The sequence below is a fragment of the Psittacula echo genome, assembly GCF_963264785.1.
Source record: "Psittacula echo genome assembly, chromosome: 3".
NCBI classification, from domain to species: domain Eukaryota; kingdom Metazoa; phylum Chordata; class Aves; order Psittaciformes; family Psittacidae; genus Psittacula; species Psittacula echo.
In genome coordinates this window covers 66,347,874-66,369,607 of record NC_137736.1, presented here as the reverse complement: position 1 = coordinate 66,369,607, position 21,734 = coordinate 66,347,874, and the positions used below count along the sequence as shown (strand labels likewise).

At 39.6% G+C, this 21,734-nt stretch overlaps 1 protein-coding gene across 1 annotated transcript in view; it reads left to right on the top strand.

Moving 5' to 3' along the window:
* Positions 1–21,734, top strand: part of COL4A2 (collagen type IV alpha 2 chain) — a gene marked incomplete at both ends in the record, with an annotated part of 138,361 nt that overhangs the window by 83,645 nt on the left and 32,982 nt on the right. The window contains 14 exons of the mRNA XM_080613092.1: positions 7,193–7,327; positions 7,410–7,454; positions 9,550–9,666; positions 10,382–10,453; positions 11,989–12,024; positions 12,118–12,180; positions 14,140–14,175; positions 14,920–14,961; positions 15,466–15,540; positions 16,740–16,784; positions 17,952–18,014; positions 18,774–18,818; positions 21,164–21,217; positions 21,460–21,526. Coding sequence (XP_080469218.1) covers positions 7,193–7,327; positions 7,410–7,454; positions 9,550–9,666; positions 10,382–10,453; positions 11,989–12,024; positions 12,118–12,180; positions 14,140–14,175; positions 14,920–14,961; positions 15,466–15,540; positions 16,740–16,784; positions 17,952–18,014; positions 18,774–18,818; positions 21,164–21,217; positions 21,460–21,526 — 895 coding nt within the window. The remainder of the gene's footprint in view (positions 1–7,192; positions 7,328–7,409; positions 7,455–9,549; positions 9,667–10,381; positions 10,454–11,988; positions 12,025–12,117; positions 12,181–14,139; positions 14,176–14,919; positions 14,962–15,465; positions 15,541–16,739; positions 16,785–17,951; positions 18,015–18,773; positions 18,819–21,163; positions 21,218–21,459; positions 21,527–21,734) is intronic.

The following is a 21,734-nucleotide window of genomic DNA, read 5'->3' as shown; positions in this document are numbered from 1 at the left end:
GTAAATCTCTCTTTCCAGTGGTTAGCATTAGCTATGTTATACCCTTTGTATTTATATTTGTCAGGAAGCCCAGTAGTATCCTGGGGTTCATCAGGAGGACTGTGGCCAGCAGGTCAAGGGAGGTGATCCTCCCCTCTACTCCACTCTGGTGAGGCAACATCTGGATTGCTGGGCTCCTCAGTACAAGAAAGACGAGCTACTGGAGAGCATTCAGTGGAGGCCACAAGGATGATCAGGGGTCTGGAGCATCTCTCTTATGAGGAGAGAATGCGGGAGCTGGGCCTGTTTAGTTTAGAGAAGAGAAGACTGAGAGCGGATCTCATTAATACATATAAATATATCCAAGGTGTGTGCCAGGAGGATGATGCCAGACTCTTTTCAGTGGCACCCAACGAGAGGAGAAGGAGCAATGGCCATAGATTAAACCACAAGAAGTTTCACCTCAACATGAGGAAGAACTTCTTTACATTGAGGGTAGCAGAGCCCTGGAACAGGCTACTCAGGGAGGTTGTGGAGTCTCCCTCCCTAGAGGCATTCAGAACCCTCCTGGACAAATTCCTGTGTAACCTGCTCTAGGTGATCCTTGCCTTTGCAATGAAAGTTGGACTAGATGATCTCCAGAGGTCCCTTCCAATCCTAATGATTCTGTGATTTTCTACCATTCCATGGATTGTTTTGACCTACTTTTTTCAGGTGGAATTGCAAAAAAGTTTTAATCTTACTAAAACAAAACTCTGAGTTGCTGGGGTGGATGAAACCATTCAAACTACGTTATCAATGTACAGCATAATCATAGAATCATAGAATAGTTAGGGTTGGAAAGGACCTTAAGATCATCTAGTTCCAACCCCCCTGCCATGATGTGGAAATGTTCCAGTGTCTTCTGCATCATGAGAGATGTGCTCATCGGTGACTGATGTTGTACCCAGTGAAGCTTTGAAAGCAAAGTGTTTTAACCTTGGTTTGTTCCAGTAACCACTGGGAAGTGTGGATAAGCGAAAATTAGAGCTGGCAGGAAAGGAAGACTGCACATGTATCCTTGCCATGGAGAGGGTCCCATACGGTCTTAAACTTGATTTGAGATTGGTTCTGTAAATAGCCAGAGGCTGTTGTGCAATGAGCCTCTGGAAATCTGTCCATACTGGGCAGTCTTGGACTGCCAGGAGCAGTCACTGATTTGACCCAGTTGAGCTATGCCAGCACGATGTTCCATGTGCTCTGCTTTTCTCTGCCTCCCTGCCCAAAGCTGTGCAACCCCCATAGCAGAGTGATTTCTGGCACAGCATACATTGTATGGAGCTGAAACCCCAAATCCTTCCCTCACATATTCCCCTTTAATATGTTCAATCCATTAACTCCTGGATTTATGCTCCAGGAGAAATGCTGGGTGATATGCCCATACCAGCCTGACTCAGTGTGCCACAACAGGGTTCTTGAGGTTGTTGCTTGTAGTTCATCTTTTTTGGGGAGGTGAGAGCATTTAAGGTCATACATTTTTAAGTTGGGTCCAACGATAGTTTTATTGTGCTTACCTCCATGGAAGATGCCTTAGAGAACCGCAAATTCCCTACATTTACACCCTATTCTCCACATTTTGCCAGCATTATTTTTAAAACTTTCCCTGTGTCTTTCCTGCGTGCCTGCAGGGGTGCCTTTTCCTGGGTTAGCACTTTTAATCAGCTCAGAAGTTGCTCATTTTCTTTATAACTGATTTTATTCCCTGGTGGGTTGCTCTCTGTTCTGTTTGCTGGTCTCCCTGTAAGTGGGACTGCATTGAGGTCCTTGCTGTCATGTCCTTTCCCCATCTGTTCTTAAAGGGACCATTGCTGGCTGAGCCAATTTATAAAAAGTCCCAGTTCCCACTTGCTGTCACGATCAGATCACCCTTCCCAAAGGAAGTGAACTTGTCCTTTCGCCAGTGACCTTCTAAAAATGTCAGGGAATTAACCTCCTTTCTTCTTGTCCATTATTAAATAAATGATGGCCTACAAGGATTGCTTTCGTGTGGGGAATACTGAATCATCACATTCCATATACCAGAAGCAGTTGCAAAAGGGAAGTCTGTAATGAAATGTGGAGAAATGGGCTCAATGACTCTGAAGCTTTCCAGTAATTAATTCTGATTCTGTCTCCTCTTTATTGCAAATCAACAGTTTTCTCCTTTCTTCATATCTCCACACTGGTACGTGGATTTCTCAGGAATTTGTGATTATGTGCTTGTATTTTAAAACCTTTGGAGCCAGTACTATCCTTTATTGTATCTTTATTCGTATAGCGCCTCAAGCAACTGGTTGATCTCAAAATTAGCGCAACCTCCTCTACCAGTTTTGTTGTAAACTTAGCAGTAAATTAGATGGAAGAAACTATTGCAACATGACATCTCTTTCATTTGACTGATCCTAAAAGAACTGGAAAAAGAACAGGCTGCAAAGCATGAACATTCAGTACAGATTTAAAAGGCTGTTCAGGGTCTTCTGAAGTCCACTGGGACTTAATTGCAAAATGCAGTTATTAAATTCAGTCACAACCTTGACAGCATGTTCTTTCATGCACATCACTGGACAAGTGTCAATGTATATACAGCATTGCAAATATTTTCTGGGAAGATTTCCACACAGCTTCCTAAATTTCCAACCTTTTCTTCTGTCTGTAAATAGCTTTTGCAAATGGCTGGGCTGGCCACATGAATTGTGTGAGACCTCTTCCAGTCAGCTGAAGTCACAGGAAGAGCAAAGCAGGGACTGCCTATTTAGGAATGCATCCTGGCATTGGGAGCTTTGTGATTCATCTGAACAGTTATGGAAGTTTTCTTGGAACAAATCAAAACTTCTTCTTAGTGTCCAAGATATTCCATCAGCCCACTTCTTCCTTTCCTTCTCGCATGCTCCCTCGTTGATGCTGGCCGTAGTGCCATAGCTGCCATGCGTGCTGTGATAAGCCTTTCAGCACTGGCCTGTAAATCCAGTGACATGATTGTGACATGAGGTAATCATTCCTTGCTCTGGATTCTGGAAGAGTTCCAGTTCACCTCATCAGAATGGGAAGCCTTCTGCCAGACAGCATCTTTCTCTCACCTTTCTAGAGCATTGATTTATCATTTAAGGAAGGGAGCACAGGAGAAAGGTCTTTGTGAGTGGTCTAAAATATGACAGATAAGGACAGCATGTTTCCCTAGGCTCGCCTTTTGGGGGGTTTTATGGGGTTTTGGTGGGGTTTTTGATCTGGAAGTTTAATCCAGACACAATTTCACAGGTTTGGAGAATTTGCTAGGACTTCTGACCCTTCAGAAGCACAGCAGATCAGTACCATATTTCAAAAGAGAGGAATTCGGGACTCTAATAGAATCATAGTATCATAGAATAGTTAGGGTTGGAAAGGACCTTAAGATCATCCAGTTCCAACCCCCCGGCCATGGGCAGGGACACCTCGCACTAAACAATGTTGCCCAAGGCTGTGTCCAACCTGACCTTGAACACTGCCAGGGATGGAGCATTCACAACTTCCTTGGGCAACCCATTCCAGTGCCTCACCACCCTCACAGTAAAGAATTTCTTCCTTATATCCAATCTAAACTTCCCCTGTGCAAGTTTGAATCCGTTACCCCTTTTCCTACCACTACAGTGCCTAATGAAGAGTTCACCCCCAGCATCCTTGGTAATTGATAATAACTGAGTCGTGCTTTACTTGACTAAGCCTTTCAAATTGATTCTCTTTGCTTAAATCTCCTCAATGACCTTTGCAAAAGAATGTTCTTAGGTCATTTACTAATGAAAAAGGGCCATACGTGTTCAACAAATGATCTAACATAAAGAAAGCAAAGTAAAAGCTGGCAAATCCAAGTTAATGAAGGTTAACAAAGTTAATTCAGTTAACAATCGCTAACTGAAGCCAAATTACTAATGAGCTGAAGAATTGCACAAACATTGTCATGATATTAAGTACTTCCCCTGAAAGCTTGACTTTAGTCTCATGCTAAACTGGTCACAGAAGGATCGATGCTCTTGCCTTTATTGCAAGTAATATTAAATAACCCCTATTTTTCGAAAAACAAATGACCAGATAATTACCAGGAAAGCATGGGGAATGGGCTGCCGGTGTTACTTAACTCCCTTCATGTTTTCCATTCCTTATTTACTTCTTTCTCCACACCAGATAAGAAAATGGGACTGGAAGTGGGAGAGTGTTATTTGGTGTAGGGATTGGAGAGGTAACCATGTTCCGTGTAATGCCACCTTTGAATTATTACAGCTCTTCATGGCCCCTGCAGAAAGCCATCCGTAGATTTGACAGTTCTGAACATAACCAGAGTTTTATCAGAAGCTGCAATTAAATGTTTTACACACTTTCTGCCTGCAGCCTGCTGCCCACGAAAGGGATGCAGATGGGCAGTAAACAGGTGGATGAGTAGCTTTTGGAATTTATTTGGTTTCTTCTGGTTTTCAGGTACTTCAAAAACGAAGCAGCATTTTCAGGGTACAGAATCCAGGTTTTCCATTCTTTGTGGGAATAGGGACGCATTTGTTTTCAGAACCTCTCAAACGGAAACTGGAGCCAACTTAAATCCCTACAGTTTGACTTGAATAATATTTCCTTGTTCTTTGCAGGTGTATGAGATACATTTTTATCCCTTTTAAAGATTCCTTTCTACATTTAGATGTATGGGGAAGAACAAGCTAGCTTAAGTATTTAATTAAGTTTTAAGGCTTTATAATAAGAAGGAAATATTTTATTTTGATATTTGCATAAGAATTGATACTGCTTTACAAAAAAAACAATAAAGAACACAGAATGTGAATTCTTAAAAATTGATGAAATGTCTGTTATTTCCCTAAAAAAGCAGTTTCATGATGTATGTACATATGTACTCTCTCTTAATTCCTTTCTACTTAAATTTTGAGCCATAGTAAGAAAAGTTGAGAAAACATGATGTCAGAAAAGACTTCTTTGTGATATAAGATCTTCCTGATCTTGGAGCTCACACTGATTATTCACACTGGTTATTCACTCAGATTTAAATCATCATTCTAGTGCTTCTAATCAGCATATTTCCATTTGAGTCAGGTAAGTAAGAAAAGTATGTCTGCTGTGAATCTGTTTAGACAAGGATCTGCACCTTCATATGATTCCTTTCAAGAGATTCACTGATTTTTTAAAACCTGAAAACTACTGATGTGGAGAAAGATATATCTGTAATAACCAGCTATTGCTCACATAAGGAAATGAGCATATACAAGATGCATATACCTCCTGCCAACACAAATCATATTATATTTTATATGTATTAATATAACCTTTGTTACTTCTCAGTTTGTTAGCTTGAAAAGGCATTGGCCTTGTAGTGCCTGAGAATCCACATGAGCAGGCTTGGTTTAGAAGCAGGGATGCTATATAAACTTGGGCTTGGCTGTATGCGGAGAGATTCACTTTCATGCTGACAGCTCAAACACTTAAATAGTCCCTGTTGTCCCTTGGCAATGCTCCTAAACAACCAGTTTTGTCAAAATAATTGTAACAATATAGCGAAAGATCGATCATGTAAGAGATCCATCCTGGTGGCTTGTCCCAAGAACTCTATGCAATTCATTCTTCATACTCAGGCTCATTCCTAGTCTTCTTCCAAGAGAAAAAAAAGTTGCACTGAGTTTTGTACTTCGGCTACGTCAGCTTCTCTGTATGGACTCCCTTGATGTTATACAATAAGATTTAAAATACAAAAACCTACTCCAACTGCTGTGACAGCCATTTTCCACAAAAGCCGTGTGGCAAATTGATTTGTTTCTGAAACTAGAAGTAAGCTGTGTTTCACTCATACTGTTTGTTTTTGGGGTTGCAGTATCAGGACAACTGTAGCCTAGATAAATGTTAATTATAGGTAGATTGTTGACAATTAAGTTTTGAAAGTGTGCCTCAAATGGGCCTATCCTTTAGTATGAGAATTTAAAAAATCACCTTATATCAATAAAGCATTTCTCAGTATCTTTCCTACCACTTCCTGAATACAACAAAATTAGGGTATCTTCAGATTCATTTCTTCAAGTCCCCACACTGTCCTCCTCCACTTCTCCCACCTCAATGGCATTAAGTGAAGTTGAAGTATTATCCTTCCTGGACAGGGATTTTATTCATCTTCTAGCTCTTTCTTTGCAGGCATGGGCAAGACTGTAAGTATTTTGTACTAAACCAGAGTGTTATTTTTTTTTTTGTCAGCTTGTTTGTATAAATAGATATCTGTTTATTCATGTTTTGCTGTAATTCTTGCTTTGTGAGATACTGGTGCTGCTGTAGACTAGTCTGTGAAAAATCTAAATTAATTTTAAAAATAGTTTCATTAGAATTGTCTTAATTAGAACTCGGTAAATGGTGCTTTGCTCCATTGAAGCATGTTTTTCTGGAGAAGATTGCAGCAGTTTACTGTGAGTGTCATTAGTGCTTTGTGTAGTGTAGAGCATGCAAAACATATGTGCCTTCGGTAACACTACGTCTGGAACTGCTTTCAAACGCTTTGGCTCACAGATCTCAGACATATTGTCACAACCCATTACTTAAACCAACATTGTGTTCTTTCAAAATTAATTTTTCCCCAGTTGAGCCTTGTGATGTTGGCAGTCAACAGGGGGATTACTCTTAAGTAATGTTTGAAGTGGTCCCAAGAGCCAAACCCGCCTTGGAAGGAAGAATGACAAGGGAGCCCTGAATGCAGCTCCTCCACCGGTGTGGATGTATGCACATCTAATCATTTTCAGGCTCCAATGATAAATAGAAATGTGATCCCCAGAGGCAGACTCCAGTTGTAAGAAATACAGCCACTAAGCAATTTCACAGTTAAGCATATTTTACTTGCTTGGAGCATTAATTGGTTATGTCACAGGTCAGTGAGAATCACTCTTGAGAAGCCTTATTCCAAAGAAAACACTTTTTTTTTCATGGAGTATCCATGAATATTCAAGTAGTGAACCTTGATTTGAGTGTGAATTTCCACACATTGATTTTGTCACGTGCAATGTGGTCACTGTTGCTGAAGTTTCTCTCTGTGGTGTTTCTAGATGACATTCATCAAAGAGTCTGACCTACTGGAACAGAAAGAGATTCTGTGTTTATTTTGTCTTCAAGAGATTGACTCCATTGTAGCAGTGATAACTAATCCAGCTTCATGTCTGTCCCTAAATAAATGCTTTTTTATTATTTTTATCAGGGCCAGCCAGGACTTCTTGGATCTCAGGGGTTCACTGGTCCACCAGGATTGATGGGAATCCCAGGAGTGCAAGGCCCCAAAGGTCACAAGGGTGAAAGAGGACAGCCAGGAATAAGTGGACCCAAAGGAGAAATGGTAACTTCTGAATGGCAGATGTTTTAGCTAACAAGCAAAATACTGGGCAGAGCATCATTTTAATTGTGCTGTTTCATTCTAGGGGCAAAGAGGAGTCACTGGATTCCCCGGAGCAGATGGTGTGCCCGTAAGTAGCTGTTTACCTCATCTTTAAGAAATTACCAAGTGCAGATATTGCAAGCTAGTTTAAAGCCTTTGTACTTTAATTAAAATAGCTGGGCTAAATTCAGCATCAGCCACATACACACTTTTAAGCTAAGGGCATTTGTTAGACTGGACCTGCAGATAGGCAAGAGCACAGGATCTGTGCTTCCTCTCATTCCCTCAGATAATTAAGGTCCATTTGCTTTGTCTTATGGAGAAAGCCCCTTGCAAAGGGGACAAGAAAGGATGGAAATTTCATGTGTCCCTGGAGGTTACCCAGCTAAGTATGTTCTTTTGTAGGAAAGAGCTGTGAGATAAGTGTTTCACATCTCTTAAGCTTGTGAGCAAAGGACACCAGTGGGTCATTCCTTAATTATTTCAGAGTTGAAAAGCACATAGAAAGACCAATGATTTTAAGAATACTAACCGTTGCTATTTGTGTTATAGCTCATGTGGCATGCTTGAGGTAGTCTTAGAAAACTTACTGAATTCTAAACAATGTCAAACTTTGAACAAATTTACCAGGTCCATGAAACTGAAACATTCAAAGAGGAAAGCCGGGTAAAGTTCACAGCACAGTATTTTCCCAGCTTACACTTCTTTACATCTTGTGTCATAAAATAACAAAGAAATCTGAGTCACTGGAATCCCTGGACAGAGTTCCCAGGCTTGGGTTTCCTTTGTAGTGCTCCTTGACACTGGGGCCCCACTCTGCAGCCCACGCATCCACATCCACTCTCCTTTCACCCTTGTTTGTTTCCAGAAGAGTTCCCTATTGAGTTTCAGGGCTTTCTCTCTCACAATGTTTCTCCTCTCCCTCTTCCTCACTCCCAAAGGAAAAGCAGAGGACTCTCCCATTTTTATTAACACTCCTGAAGCCAAGGATCTTGTTCATCTCACCATGTCACACTGACTTTTTTCTAAGCATCCTCAGGAGGAGAGTAAATCGCTGTGAAGCTCGGTGTTGCTGGACCACTTCTCTTACCTGAGCAAGTTTTCTTTTTCAGCCCTGCCTTCCCAACCTCTGCGCATTGTGTTGCGAGGGATAAATACCTTCAGACAGTACTTGAACCTGCATGATCACTGTATCCTGTCCTCAAGCTCTCTTGCCCTTCCCACTAACTTACATTCACCAAACTCAACCAGTTTTCTCAGGCTGAGACTAACACTGACCATCAGACAGCAGGTAGATAGGTACAGGTACGAACTGTAATGGCACGGTGTTAGGATGTGGGACTAGAGACCAAGAGAGGATGGTGGCAAGCTCACTGTCTTCTGGGGTGAGGAATGCCAGAACTTGGTAGCGCTAGGTAAGGACATTAACAGATTTCCTGTAAGCAAGGGAGCAGAAGCAAACTCTTATTCTAGATAGAAGAGAAAGAGAAAAATATCTCATGTTAGTTTCTGGGTTTTCTCACTTGAATCCCTTGGAAGAAAGAGCTGATCAAGGGCATACTTGCTTCTTATCAGCCTCAGGGCAAACCAGAAGCAACAGCAATTAAGGTGAATATGGGTACAGCAATGAAAAACCAGCTTGAGACAGGAGTAACTTTTCAGTCTCGGTGTGGAGGTTTTGCAGTGCCTCTGGCTCCCTTGCTTTGAGGCCTGCTGTTTTCTTCCATACTTAAATCCTCATCACAACACTCAAGCTAGCTCCAAAAGCATTTCTGACTCTTTTTGCTGGCTTGGAAGCTGTTCAAAGTTAGTGAGGAACCTTTCTTCCCACTCTTCCAGTGTGAAGCACTAAAATGCTTAAAAATCCCAGTTCTTAGTGGCTCCCTGTACAGCAGCCTCATCTGGCTTAGCTCTCTTGCTTAACAGAGCCTGCATTGAACATAGCTTTCTTACCCTTTCTGAAAGGTCCTTCACTACTCATTTTTTCATGCTGTCTGGGGCATCTGGTTCAAGCTGCAGCTATATTAAAAAAAGGCACTGTCTGTTTCTGTCTTTGAAAATCATAGTTTCCCATGGATCCAAGCCTTGGGCTTAATGTGAGAATGTCTAAATACTGTGTGACTACAGGAAAAGGAAAACTAGAAACAGATGGATAGATAAACACTTTTTTTTTCCCTCAACAGGGTCATCCAGGGCAGCCAGGATCAAGGGGGAAACCAGGTCATGATGGCTGTAACGGGACAGTAGGTGACCCTGGTGACTCGGGAACTCCTGGATTCTCTGGTTTCCCTGGTACCATTGTAAGTAGCTGGCAGTAAGTGAGCACCTGAAGGTAAAATTATTGCTGAAGGGAGTTTTATTCACGTGTGTTGGAAGCAAATGGGACATCTCTTAATGGAGCTCCCTTTTGGCCCAGCAAAGCATCCATGCAGACTTACCATGGACACACTGGGCTATGCTTAGTTACTGAATTGCAGCCAGGGCTGGGAGGTCTGCCCAGAGCTATATCTGTCATGTAGGTATTGCAGAGAGAATAGTTCAGGAAAACCTGTGCATCTTTATCCAACAGTGGTGAAATAATCTTAAACTGACAACTCCTGATGAAAGTAACCTTTTCATTCCCTGTCCCATGGCCAAAGTGCTGGCTTTCATGGCACGATACGTAGGATCATGCTGAGGTGAGCAGATACTCCTGGATTTACCAGGGCACATGTCAGCCTCTGGGGAGCTGCTGCTGCAGCTTTTTCTAGGAGGTGCTACCCTGTAATACCACTCCCAGGTAATGGGAGATTCCTCTCATGGAATCAGAAGGTCACTCTTATGTACTGTAAGGGTTTTTACACTTTGACTTTAAACCATGAATTTCCAAAGCTGGGCATAGTCTCCGTCTCTAAATAGTGGTATGTATATACTAATGAAAACCCCAACAAATATTTTTCATTACTCTTAGCTGTTCATGTGTTAACGTATATGATATGAAAGCTTACTTTGTAATTTTTTTTGTGTCACCTCTAGGGAGTCCAAGGGCCAAAGGGCCAGAAAGGGGAACCCTATATACTGCCACCGGATATCACAAGCAGATACAGGGTATGTCTGTAACTCCTGTGAGTTATTCATGCTCAATACAGTTTTACAAACAGACAATGGAAAGTGAATTTTTCTTGCACTCTGACAGACACGACACAAGAGGCACACTTTGATTCTGTGTAGGCTTTGCAAGGCAGCTTCTGCTTTCTGTGGTTGCAACAAAGTCTTATCTGGGGGGAAAAAATGTCCCCTCAGTTGTTTGCAAGGAATTTCAGCCTATAGGTGGATTGCATAGGCACTGGTGTTGTAGTTCAAGTATTGCCCTCTTTATTCAATGACTACCTTTATATCATGCATGGCAAATCACTCTTTCGTCATAATTTTGTCCACAGAATTATTCTGTTTATTGTTACCATCCTTTCTTTATAATTTTCATGCTGGAGTTTGGTTGACTTAGGATAAAATATGCTTCAATATATTATTTAGTTAATTAGTAAACCCAAAGTATTCCTAGGGGTCTAATCCTACTGTATCTAATCCTTACAGTTGTTTTGTAATCACTTGTAGTTTTTTCTCATATATATAGGCTTGTATAATTTGAAGGTATTAGATAAAGATAACAGGCTGTATACAGCGTTAGAGAACAAATTGTGACAAATTGATGTACAAATCTACATCTGAGCTGTACTCAGCACAGAAGGGATCTGCTGACATTGTTTATGTCTATTTTGTGTCAGTGATTAATGCCAAAATAGGTTTTTCTGTTGATATATTTGTAAGTTGCCCACGTTTTTTAATGAATTCCTTTGCTTTCAGAAACTCTTTACATCTGCGCTTGTTATTAATTAGGAATGATTAAGGAATAATTAAGTAATGATCAAGAGTTATTCAAGTATATTGTGCCCAAGGATGGATACTGACACCTGTATTCATTTCAGAAAGTATTTGGTTCCACAGATTATTCTGTTAACTAAATACAAATTAACCAGATAGCTAGGATGCTATTAAAAGTGATTGAAGGTGTCTGGACTGAATGCCGCATTATTTATGGGTATTGAAATGTTTTTGCACTAGAGCAGTTTTGGGTTCAATTTCCAAAAACATTTCAACATGTACTGCAGTTAAAATATGTGATCACTGAAAACAGTATGTTCCAAATGCTTTTAGTGAATTGAATCAAAACGGTTCGGTAATTCCCATGCAACTCATGAAATATGAACTTGTATTTCAGCTAAGGTTATAGCCCTAATTAAGCTACTAGTTAGACAGGATTTTTCAAAAAAGAATTAAATGTGGCCTGTTATCTATTTCAGCCTGGTGGTTTAGATCCATAACTTCCCTAGCCAATTTTGTACCTCCTATTGTATTGCATGCAACTATATATGCTGTATATACAAAGCACAAAATCCACGTGGCCCACATTCGGTTATCTCAGCACCTGAACTGAATGCATCTGTATGTAAGGGTTTGTGTAGCATTGTATGCTATGGTTAGTCTTTGGAATGAGAAAAAAAGTAATGAGTGAGAAAAATATTTTTTTAATTTATTTTTGTATATAGTATTTATTGCACTTTTTACTTCTTTGTTTTTTTTAGGGGGAACCTGGGGAGCCAGGGTTCAGTGGTTTCCCAGTAAGTAGCATTACAGCAAATGTGATAAAGTGTCAACAGTAACTGATACCAGAACAACATTAGTTGATGGCTGGGCATTCTTTTTATTTAAAGGGACCTCCAGGTACGCTGGGTATTCAAGGACCTCTTGGTCCAAGAGGAGAGCGAGGAAGACCAGTAAGTATATTTAAAATATGTTCTGGAGAAAATTAAAACCTAACAAAAGAATTACCTCAGCAAGTTCCATTATGTTGAATTGTAACCTAGCAAATGGATAGAGAAACAGGTTAAAAGGAGCAAGTAGGTGTCCTTGGATGCAAAACCTTTTAGAAAGTATTGTGAGACACAATACAAGATTCTACAAGAATGAATATTGCAAAAAGAGATATAATTTCTTTCACTCCATATTGCCAGAGGCTTTTGATTTATATTGTATTTCTTTAACCTCTTTGAAAGAGTCTTGTTTGTAAAGATTACTCAATGCTATCCAGTCTACATCCCACACACACTTAGTTATCAAAGATATCAGGACCTAAATATATTATCTTTAGTGATCATAAGGAATATATATTTAGCTTTCCACACTTTCCATAGGAGATTGGATAGATAGATAACATTCTTCATTAGTATTTAGAATACAATTTTATTTTTAAACTAGTTTTTAGTCATTTTTTCCAAAATCAACATTTACAGCATTGATGTTGACAACTGTTGCTGAATAGTTCTTTGAGAAGATTGTTTTCTCTCCAGATCCCATTCTACATTTCTTATTACCATGGTTAATAATTTTAGTGGTAAGAAGCAGATGTTCAATATGTTTCATTTTCTTTACACTTGCTTTATTTTCCTGTAAGACAACTTTATAGCATTTGCTTTTTTGTTTATTTTGACAAAATTCACTTCAGATCTGCACTACATCACTGATTTGAGGGGAGGAAAGGGAACTAATCAGGGCTTTCTACACACAGCCTCCACAGCTGTTGTCAGGCACACCCCCCTCCAAAAAAATATGTATTTCTAGGACTAAATCCACAGCATGCTTAACCTTTCCAAAGTTGTTTTCCGCAGTGACCTGTGTTATCATCTGGAATAAGCTGCATCTTGTCTTTCTCCTCTGGTCCTCCTGAAGGAGGACCTCCTCAGTCTTCTACTAACTCTTCCTCTAGAGTGAACCCACAGCGTTCATGAGCTTCATACAGGAGCCCAGCCTGAAATGAGTTGTATTCCCAGTGTGCTGTCTTGGATGTCAGGAGTGCTATAAATCATACATTTTCTGAGGCCCGTGATGGCATCCCTCTAGTTGCCATCTTTCAAACACTCTTCCCAAGTAGATGGATGCCCACCATCTCCACCTTTTAGCAAAATATCTTCAACTATATTTACTGTCTCTAAAGCTGTGACTCCCCAGTGAGAGGTGCCCAGTAGATGTGTCAGCAGCTCACAGGCTACTTGACTAACCAAAACTAATTAAAAAAGTAATTGTTTCAGTAATTTTTTTTCACATTTCCTACATCTGACGGAGGTTTTAATGTGCAGAGCCGTTTGGAGCCTGCTAACTTCCCTAGCTGACTGAAACAAAGCAGGTTGTATCTCCAATTAGAGGCTTTCCTCCTGCTTTTCTTGTAAGACTCTGGCAGCTTCTGTTCCTGTTATATTTTCATTTCACACTCTCTGCCTTTGATTTGATTGTGTACAATACCAAATAGGTAATCTGAGATGCATACATTAGTTCAGCTCCCTTTACAGATGGGTGCTGTACCAGAGCATCAGTCCAGTGAAGCACAGTGAAGTCCAGTGAAGACATGCTTAACTTTAGGTATCAGCTTAAAATGTTACTAGGTCAGGATCCAAAAGCACAAGTTCTTATTATTTGAAATTAACATGGAATTTCATTAGGTCTAAACTGGGAAACTGTTATTCTGTTAGGAAAGATCATGATGTGACTTAGGAGGGTATTTTTAAAAATAGTAAACACAGCTAATATGAAGAGGATAGCACAAAGCTGAGGAATACAGCTCAGGAATAAATAAACTGAGGAATAAATATTTATATTTTGGACATAAAATAGCTGATGTCCTGCATGCATTGGTTAGAAAGTTGACAAGTAACTTGCTCTCCCCTATTGTGTTTCTCCAGGGACCACCAGGGCCCCCAGGACCACAAGGACCACAAGTAAGTCTGTGTTAGAGTTGTTTATGTTGATTTTGTGTTGCTAAGGTTTATCCAATACCTACTTGAAAGTGGTAAAATAAAGAACCACAGGCTGCACTAAAGCTTGTGTAGCACAGGACTCTCTGTGTTGGCTGCATACGACAAGAAGTTAATCTTACACTGGGATCGCCTACCCTGAAGAGATTAAGCCACATCTAGAGCCACATCTAATTTGCTACTGTAATTACAGTAGCTTCCCATTAACAGAGAACGCTTGCAGTCTTAACAGTGTTCAGCTATATCAGAGAAGTAAAAAATATATGAGTTCATTGTTCCAGCCCACTTAGGTATTTTTATTTAACATTCAGTGCTATTAAAAAACTTGCAAAAGAAATACTTGATCTTCTCACAACATTACTCAGTGAATGTCTCGAAGTCTGTTTTAAGTAGCACTGGTAGCATGAGATTTTAATTAGAGTTGTCTTTCTGAACGTTTATTTCTAAAAAATACCTTTAAGTCTATAAAAAACCTTGAAAGTAAACCTAGACTATTATTTGACTGCAGTTCAGTGGTGTCGTAAGGACTTGCAAGCCTGAAAAGGCCTTTAAGCATGTTTAAATTTGAATTTTACATTAGAAATCTGAATTTTACATTAGAAATCTAATCAATACATTAGAAATTAGAAATAGAATTCTAATACATATTAGAAATATATGTACAATCTATATGTACATATAGTAAATCTTGACCTACTGTTTTTGCAGGGCAACAGGGGCCTTGGCTTCTATGGAGAAAAAGGTGAACAGGTAAAGGAAAACTAATGAATTAGTATCATTACCAATGGACAGGTTGCTGTTATTTGCTATTTATAAAGGAATCTATTTTAAATACACTCTTAATTTGCAGTTGTATCATGCAATTATAAGAGAAAAACAAACAAGTATAGCTTTGAAAGTGATGATAATCTTCATAAGGAATGTCATAGCTGGACTAACTTCTACGTCTTGATCTTGCTGTGCCCTCATTTACACCAACACAGAGGCAACACTTCTGAAATTTATAAAGCATGACTACTTTATATAAAACAATAATCTTTACCATCATTCTGGAAACATACAAGGCAAGAACAAGTATTGCTATATGTTAATCCCAGCACAAAATAAATTTATCTTGCCATCAATTTATTCAGAGGTTTAGAACCATACATCTAGGAGGGGCAAATCTGCATTGCTCCTTAGACCATGTGTTGATCAACAGCTTGGCAAGATATTACAACTGTTAATAAATGTACTCTTACACTTTTCCCGCAGGGCCCTCCTGGTCCTCCAGGTCCACCTGGGCTTCCTACAAGAGAACTGATGGGTGTCCCCTCTGACAAACACAAGGTAACTACAGGGTATTTTGCCAAAATACACAAGTAACTAAGCTCTGCAGTACCAAAACTGAAATACTGTACAATTGTGCTTTAACATATAGTAAGTAGAATACTTTAGTATATCAAAAGAGAAATCTACTACTTTCCCATAGCTTGGATCATGAAGTATTTATTGAAATTGTGGTGGCTAAAGTAATTCAGAAAGCACTTTTCACAGACTAGAGGTGCCTTAGGCAAACTTACTATTTTTGTTTAACTATGCGACTAGTGGCCATCACTCACATTTTCTCATTTTACAAGCAGCGATACCTGCTGAGAAATCATCTAATACCTTATTTTTCATAATAGTGAGTGACATTTTCTTGCTTTAAAAGAAGCATATCTTTAGGGAAGCTATCTGAATTACTGTGTTTGTTTATAGCTTATCTATGTGGTGCAGAGATTTGTATACTTACAATTAAGGCTTATTCATACATATTGGAGAAATCCTCAACAGCAAGATGTATTTTATTCTTATCTATTGCTTCTTGCTGGGAGCATTGGTTCTCATACCCTGTGTGTGTATGAGAACCAGACCAGTAGTTTTTCATCTCAAATTTGAAGCTAGAAAGTTCATTTGGCTCATGGAATTTCTGCAGTAAGATAAGTAAATTGTTATGATACTGAAAAATCTAAAAAAACTTTTGATGATCTGCAGTCTGCATTAAGTAATGCGTATGTTGGAATTTCCATGACTAAGCAGAAATGTCTGCATATGAGCTACTTCTTAGAGAGCCTTTATAGTCAGTGGAGATATCATCAATATAGTGAGCAGACTTCAGGCTATGATTTGTCTGATCCTAACAGGAACTCTTACTTTTGATAAGACAATTAATAGATAATTGGCAGGTAAAAATGGAAGAATATGCATTTATTTATAGGCAGTACTCAGGCACTCACCACCCAGACATCTCATGAATAAGCCTGGGAAGCCCCTGAGGTGTTCACATTTCTAGAAAACTTTTCAGAAAAAACATCAAATATTTTTTGAAGCGCAACTTTTAAAAATTTCTTACAAAAAAATGCATTTCATAGGACAAGCGTATGGATAAAGAACAGGAGAGGAGTGGTATTTTTTCACTCTTGATAAACATTTGTCACTTTGTGTTTTAAAAAAGTCATTGAAATGTAAAGGGGAATGCCTAACATATCTGAATACTTTATTGTTAGGGTGAAAGAGGAGACCCTGGACAAAAAGGGGAAGCTGGAATTCCAGTAAGTAAATGGGAGAAGAAGAAAAACAAATAATAATATTTGAGTTACTGCTGGTGCATTCTTCATTGAAATGATGCAATATAGATATGGAGCAGCATAAGCAGAGACACCACTTCTGATGCTTTAGCAAAGCTGAATATGACATGTAATAACTCCACAGTGCAATCAGTCGTTCTCTTACTGGTTTACCAAAATACGATTTTCCTTCAAGCACTTTTTAACTTTAGCTATGTTTGAAAATTCCACTAAATTTCATTGAATAAGCATATACAGAAATTTTCTCAATCCTTTTCAGTCTACTTTCCAACACATACAGACTTTTGGAATCATTGGTCAGTAAGTCTGTTGAGTAAGTGGACAGTAATCCCATGTGTTGCTGTATCATTTAGATCTGTCAACCAGGCTTGACTGAATGTGGTTTAGTTAACTCATTCAGTTGCAATCTCTAGACTGTCTAAATAGCTTTGCCATTGAATGGTGCCTTTTTACTTCCCTTTTTACTTTTACTTACTGTGGTTTAAAATAGTCTTTCCCAATTAAGGATGCCCCACTGAGCATTTTGCAGAGCTTTATTTTCTCAGGTGGTCTGGTCAGCTTCTCTGCAAGGTTGTGGGAGAAGGTCACCGTGTGAGCCCTGATGCCCTCTATGTGCAGTCGCTAGCCAGTTCTTCAGCTGTTGGTCAGATTTTACACATGTAGAATTTTGTCAGCTACATTAGCAAAACTGTAGATTTTATGCTGATGTAGCAAAAGGGAGTATGTGTTTCTTCCTTCTGTTTTTTTTTTTTTATAGAATGGATAGCAGCATGCCTATGTTTGCCAAATAGCTCTCTCAAGCTACAGTTTGGGCATCAGCTGAGTTGCTTGATTAGTTGTATGGCTGAATAATTGCTTTGGCTCTTCTTCTAGAGTTGCAGCCACAGAAAAAATAAAGAGATGATAGGAGGGAAACCCTGTCTTCTCCCTAATGGCCTGCTCCTGCTATTGTAATGAAGCAACCATGTTACACTTAATTTTAAAGACAACAGTTCTTTCACATGCAGCTATTATTAGATCCTCCATGTGTTACAATGATGTTTTGTTCCTGTTTAGCTTCCATAAAACAGTGTTACAATTTTTTTGCACATAATGAAGAAATACATTAAACTAATTTGTAATGTTTCCTAGGGTGTACTTCTTCATGTCCCTGAAAAAGGTGAAGAAGGGGTAATAGGCTTCCCAGGACAAAGGGTGAGTCACTCATTGAAGGTAAAATTCACCCAGATGAATTTGCAAGTCCAGGCTGAGACTTTGCCTTCAGGAGCAAAACGCAGATTAACAAACTATAGAAATGATAGTTCTTCAGCCCACCAGGTTGTGGCCACCTGTGCCTGATACAGGAAAGCAAAAAGTCCATTTTTAAAATTATAGTGGGAGGAGGCCCCTCTGGGACTCCCAGGTATGCCTATACCATCTTTGGGAAGCCTTGTGCATTTCTTATACCTAAAGCTGTTCCCACTAGCCAGAGCTATTGTGCTGGTCCTCAGCAGAGACTCCACTCCACTGTTTCCATCTTAGGTCTCTTCAGACCATGGCTAACAAACATGAGTTTGGTTCTGGTTACTTGTGACCCCAGAAAGAAACTAGCTTAAATACTATTACATTGTAGCATCAGTGGACGCTTTGGGGGGGGCAGTGTTTCTAAAATGCTTAAACAGCGTGAACACAGTACTGAGCACATATTTGAAAAAAAACTCAGCCATTTTTAAAATCTTCATGGTCAATTTACAATGTGTTGATTAAAAGATAAAAATCAAATACCACATTAGAGTTCAGACCTCTTCTGTTTGCAGCATACATGAATATTATTGAAAAAGTATCCAAACTCTGACTGTTAGTTTTGGAGTTTCAAGCTGTCAGATTTATTTTATCTCAGGAATAATAATGGTTCTTCACCATTAGGATGTTAGGATGACACTTTATTATGCTAATTTTATTGTGCCTTCATAGGGACTGCCTGGCATCAATGGTTTTCCAGGACTTAGTGGAGAAAGAGTGAGTATCTCATACCAGACTGTTGTTTCTAACACATATGTAGACAATCTGTCTAAAAAGTAAACTGTAGAGGACAAACCCTGCCTGTAATTACACCAGCTGTAGTCTAACAAATATCATCTGGATTAATCCATCATTGTAGTTTTAGGTCAGTTATTTTTCTCATCAGTGAGAAAAAACATGGCCCTATAATTAAAGTTTGTTTTAAGAGCACAACAGGGAGGTGTCATTTTCATTGTTACCATTACTATGACCATGATTTCTGTGATTTTCTTTCTACATGCAGAAGCTTACTGTTTTGAATCGCGGTTGGGCTTTATGGTTTGACTTAAATATCACAAAAGAAGAATAGAAAGAAGAGAAGAAAAATTATAAAAGTACCAGATAAATCTCTGTCTCCCTGGAAACACACCCAAACATTTAAAATAGCATTCTGTCAGACAGAGAAGAGCTCATATTTTCTGTTTGGTCTCAGAAAAAGGCTTCCTCTGTCAGCCTTAGAAATCACTTCCATGAGGTATTCAAATAGCTGTGGTGTATTCAAATGCATGACTTTTCCATGTTTCTCCATACTTAGTTGTGTAAGGATTTGTCCTGCCACCAAGGCATAACAATTATAACATGAAGCACATGGGGCATGAAAGTACATGAAATATGAAAAATAACAGCTGTTTGGTCCAGTCACAAAACCTGTTGGTGTGGAAGGGAATATGCTATCAGTAATACACACGTGGAGAGGCTGGTGCAAACCCCATTAAAGCCCATTGATTGACCTTAACATAGGTTCATGCTGCAGTCAGAAATGGTCAGTGACTTCCCCTTACTGAGGGTGAATCTTGGCAACATTTTTAGCAGAAGATAGATTGGTTTTGATGGAGTATCATTGTATAACGTGTACAAGAAGGGACAGCCTACTCGATGTGCTGTTCACAACCACCATCTTTTTGTTGCTTTTTGAGTGATTTGATTCTTAAGAAAGAAGGAAGGATGGTTAAGTCTGCCTGCACACAGATGAAGCTGCATTTAATTAGGAAGTTGCTGGTTTCACTTTAAGACCGCCAGCTCCACCTAGTGTAGAGATTTTACACCTGAGTGAAGAGACTTTTTCATGATGTGATGTACAGTTACCTTTATGGAAAGGACTTTGAAGCATGCAGTTTAGCTTGTGACATAGAACCACAGAATCATGGAATGGTTTGGGTTGGAAAGGACCTCAAGATCATCTTGCTGTCAGCTGTGGTTTTATAATGCTTTAAAACGGCATAAGTGACTTACAGAGTGATTTACTAACATTCAAGCTCTGTGAAATTTGGGAGATACTGAATTTTAAATAAACTGGGTTATAATCTAACTAGTATGAATTATACAAATCTATTGGCTTCAGTAAAACTGTGTTAATTGATATCAATTGATGATCTGGCCACTGTTTTCTAAGAGCTTACCTTTTAAACACTAGCCTTTTTCCGGAGTACATATGAACATTTTCTATAGTCAACAAAAGTTGTCAAAGAGCCAAGTAAGGCACACAGAAGAGATCACCTCTTTTGTATCAACATCACTGAAATCTGCACTTTGCTCTATGTGCCCCAGCAGCTGAGATAGTCTCTCATGTAGGAAGTACTGTGCTTTACTACATGTGTTCTAATGCACGTGCTTCGGATTTCAAGACTTTTAAAAGAATTAAGTGGGCAGGACCTTAAGTATTACAACATTTGCTGAGGTAGGGATGAAAAATTGTTTTGAGGTACAGCATGCCCAGGGGTGGGAGAATTGGATGAAGGTGTCTCAGGGCTGGTCCTGAGTTCTTCTCGTTCAGCCAGGAAACCCCTCTTTGGCCAAACAGGCTCCAGCTGCCTGGAAAACAGTAAAAGGGACCTGTGCACTTCAGTGCTGTTTCACTGTTCACTGTTTACATTCCACGTAAAATATGTCCGCTCCTAATGATTCAGACTCATTTAGTCTTCTTGCAGCAGGTTGGTGTGTTCTGGCTGCCTGACCCATGTATCTCAGGGTCAGCTGGCATGGAAGGGATCCCCTTTCTGCTTCCCCATTCTGCAGCCTCCATGGAACAGTGTGAATGTAGGTGCTCCTTCCATCTGCACCACTGCCAGGGGTGACAAAGCCTGCGCCACAGCAGGTCCCTCTGGCCTTTGATGGGAGTTAGGCTTGGTCCAAGACATGGAACATCAAAACAGGAAACTTAATGGTATTACCCAAATTACCAGACCACAGGGAGACAAACTGCTCATCTCTGTTGCATAGTTTTAACACTAACATCAGAGGAAGAAAGTAATTTTATTCCCTCTCTGATAAGGAAAAGTCAATTATTTTTATGTGTATTACAGGGTTTTCCAGGATTGGATGGTCCACCAGGTGGCTATGGTCCTCGGGGAGGCAAGGTGCTGCTTTACTTTCATTTACCAGGAGCAATAAGGCAAATGTGATTTTGCTTTCTTTTTCTGTCATGTAATAACAATTGTGTTCGTCATCATTGTAGAACCAGTTATGTGGTTTGTTAACTTGAAATCTCAGAGATTTCTGAAAGGTCATGTCAGTTTGTTTCTTTGGGTTTCCTGAGCATTTTAAAAGGAATTCTCTAGAATAATGTGCTTAGATGTGAAACTTCAATTTCTATTAACAGGGGGAGCCAGGCAACATGGGTCTTCCAGGACCAGATTCCTATCTTCCTTCCCACATCCCAAGGAAAGGTACATCTTCTTTGCTTAGATTGCTTATCTTAGCTGCATTTTACTACCTTATACATAGATCAGAAGCATGAAATTCTAAGGATTCGACTCTTTAAAAGGCTGGTCTGCTGAACTGTTCCAGAAGGTATAATTGCCTTCCGAGAGAGTGCTCTGATCGCTGTTCTGCAGGCAGGTGGCTTCTTCATCTCTCCTGCTGAAGCTGGATTGC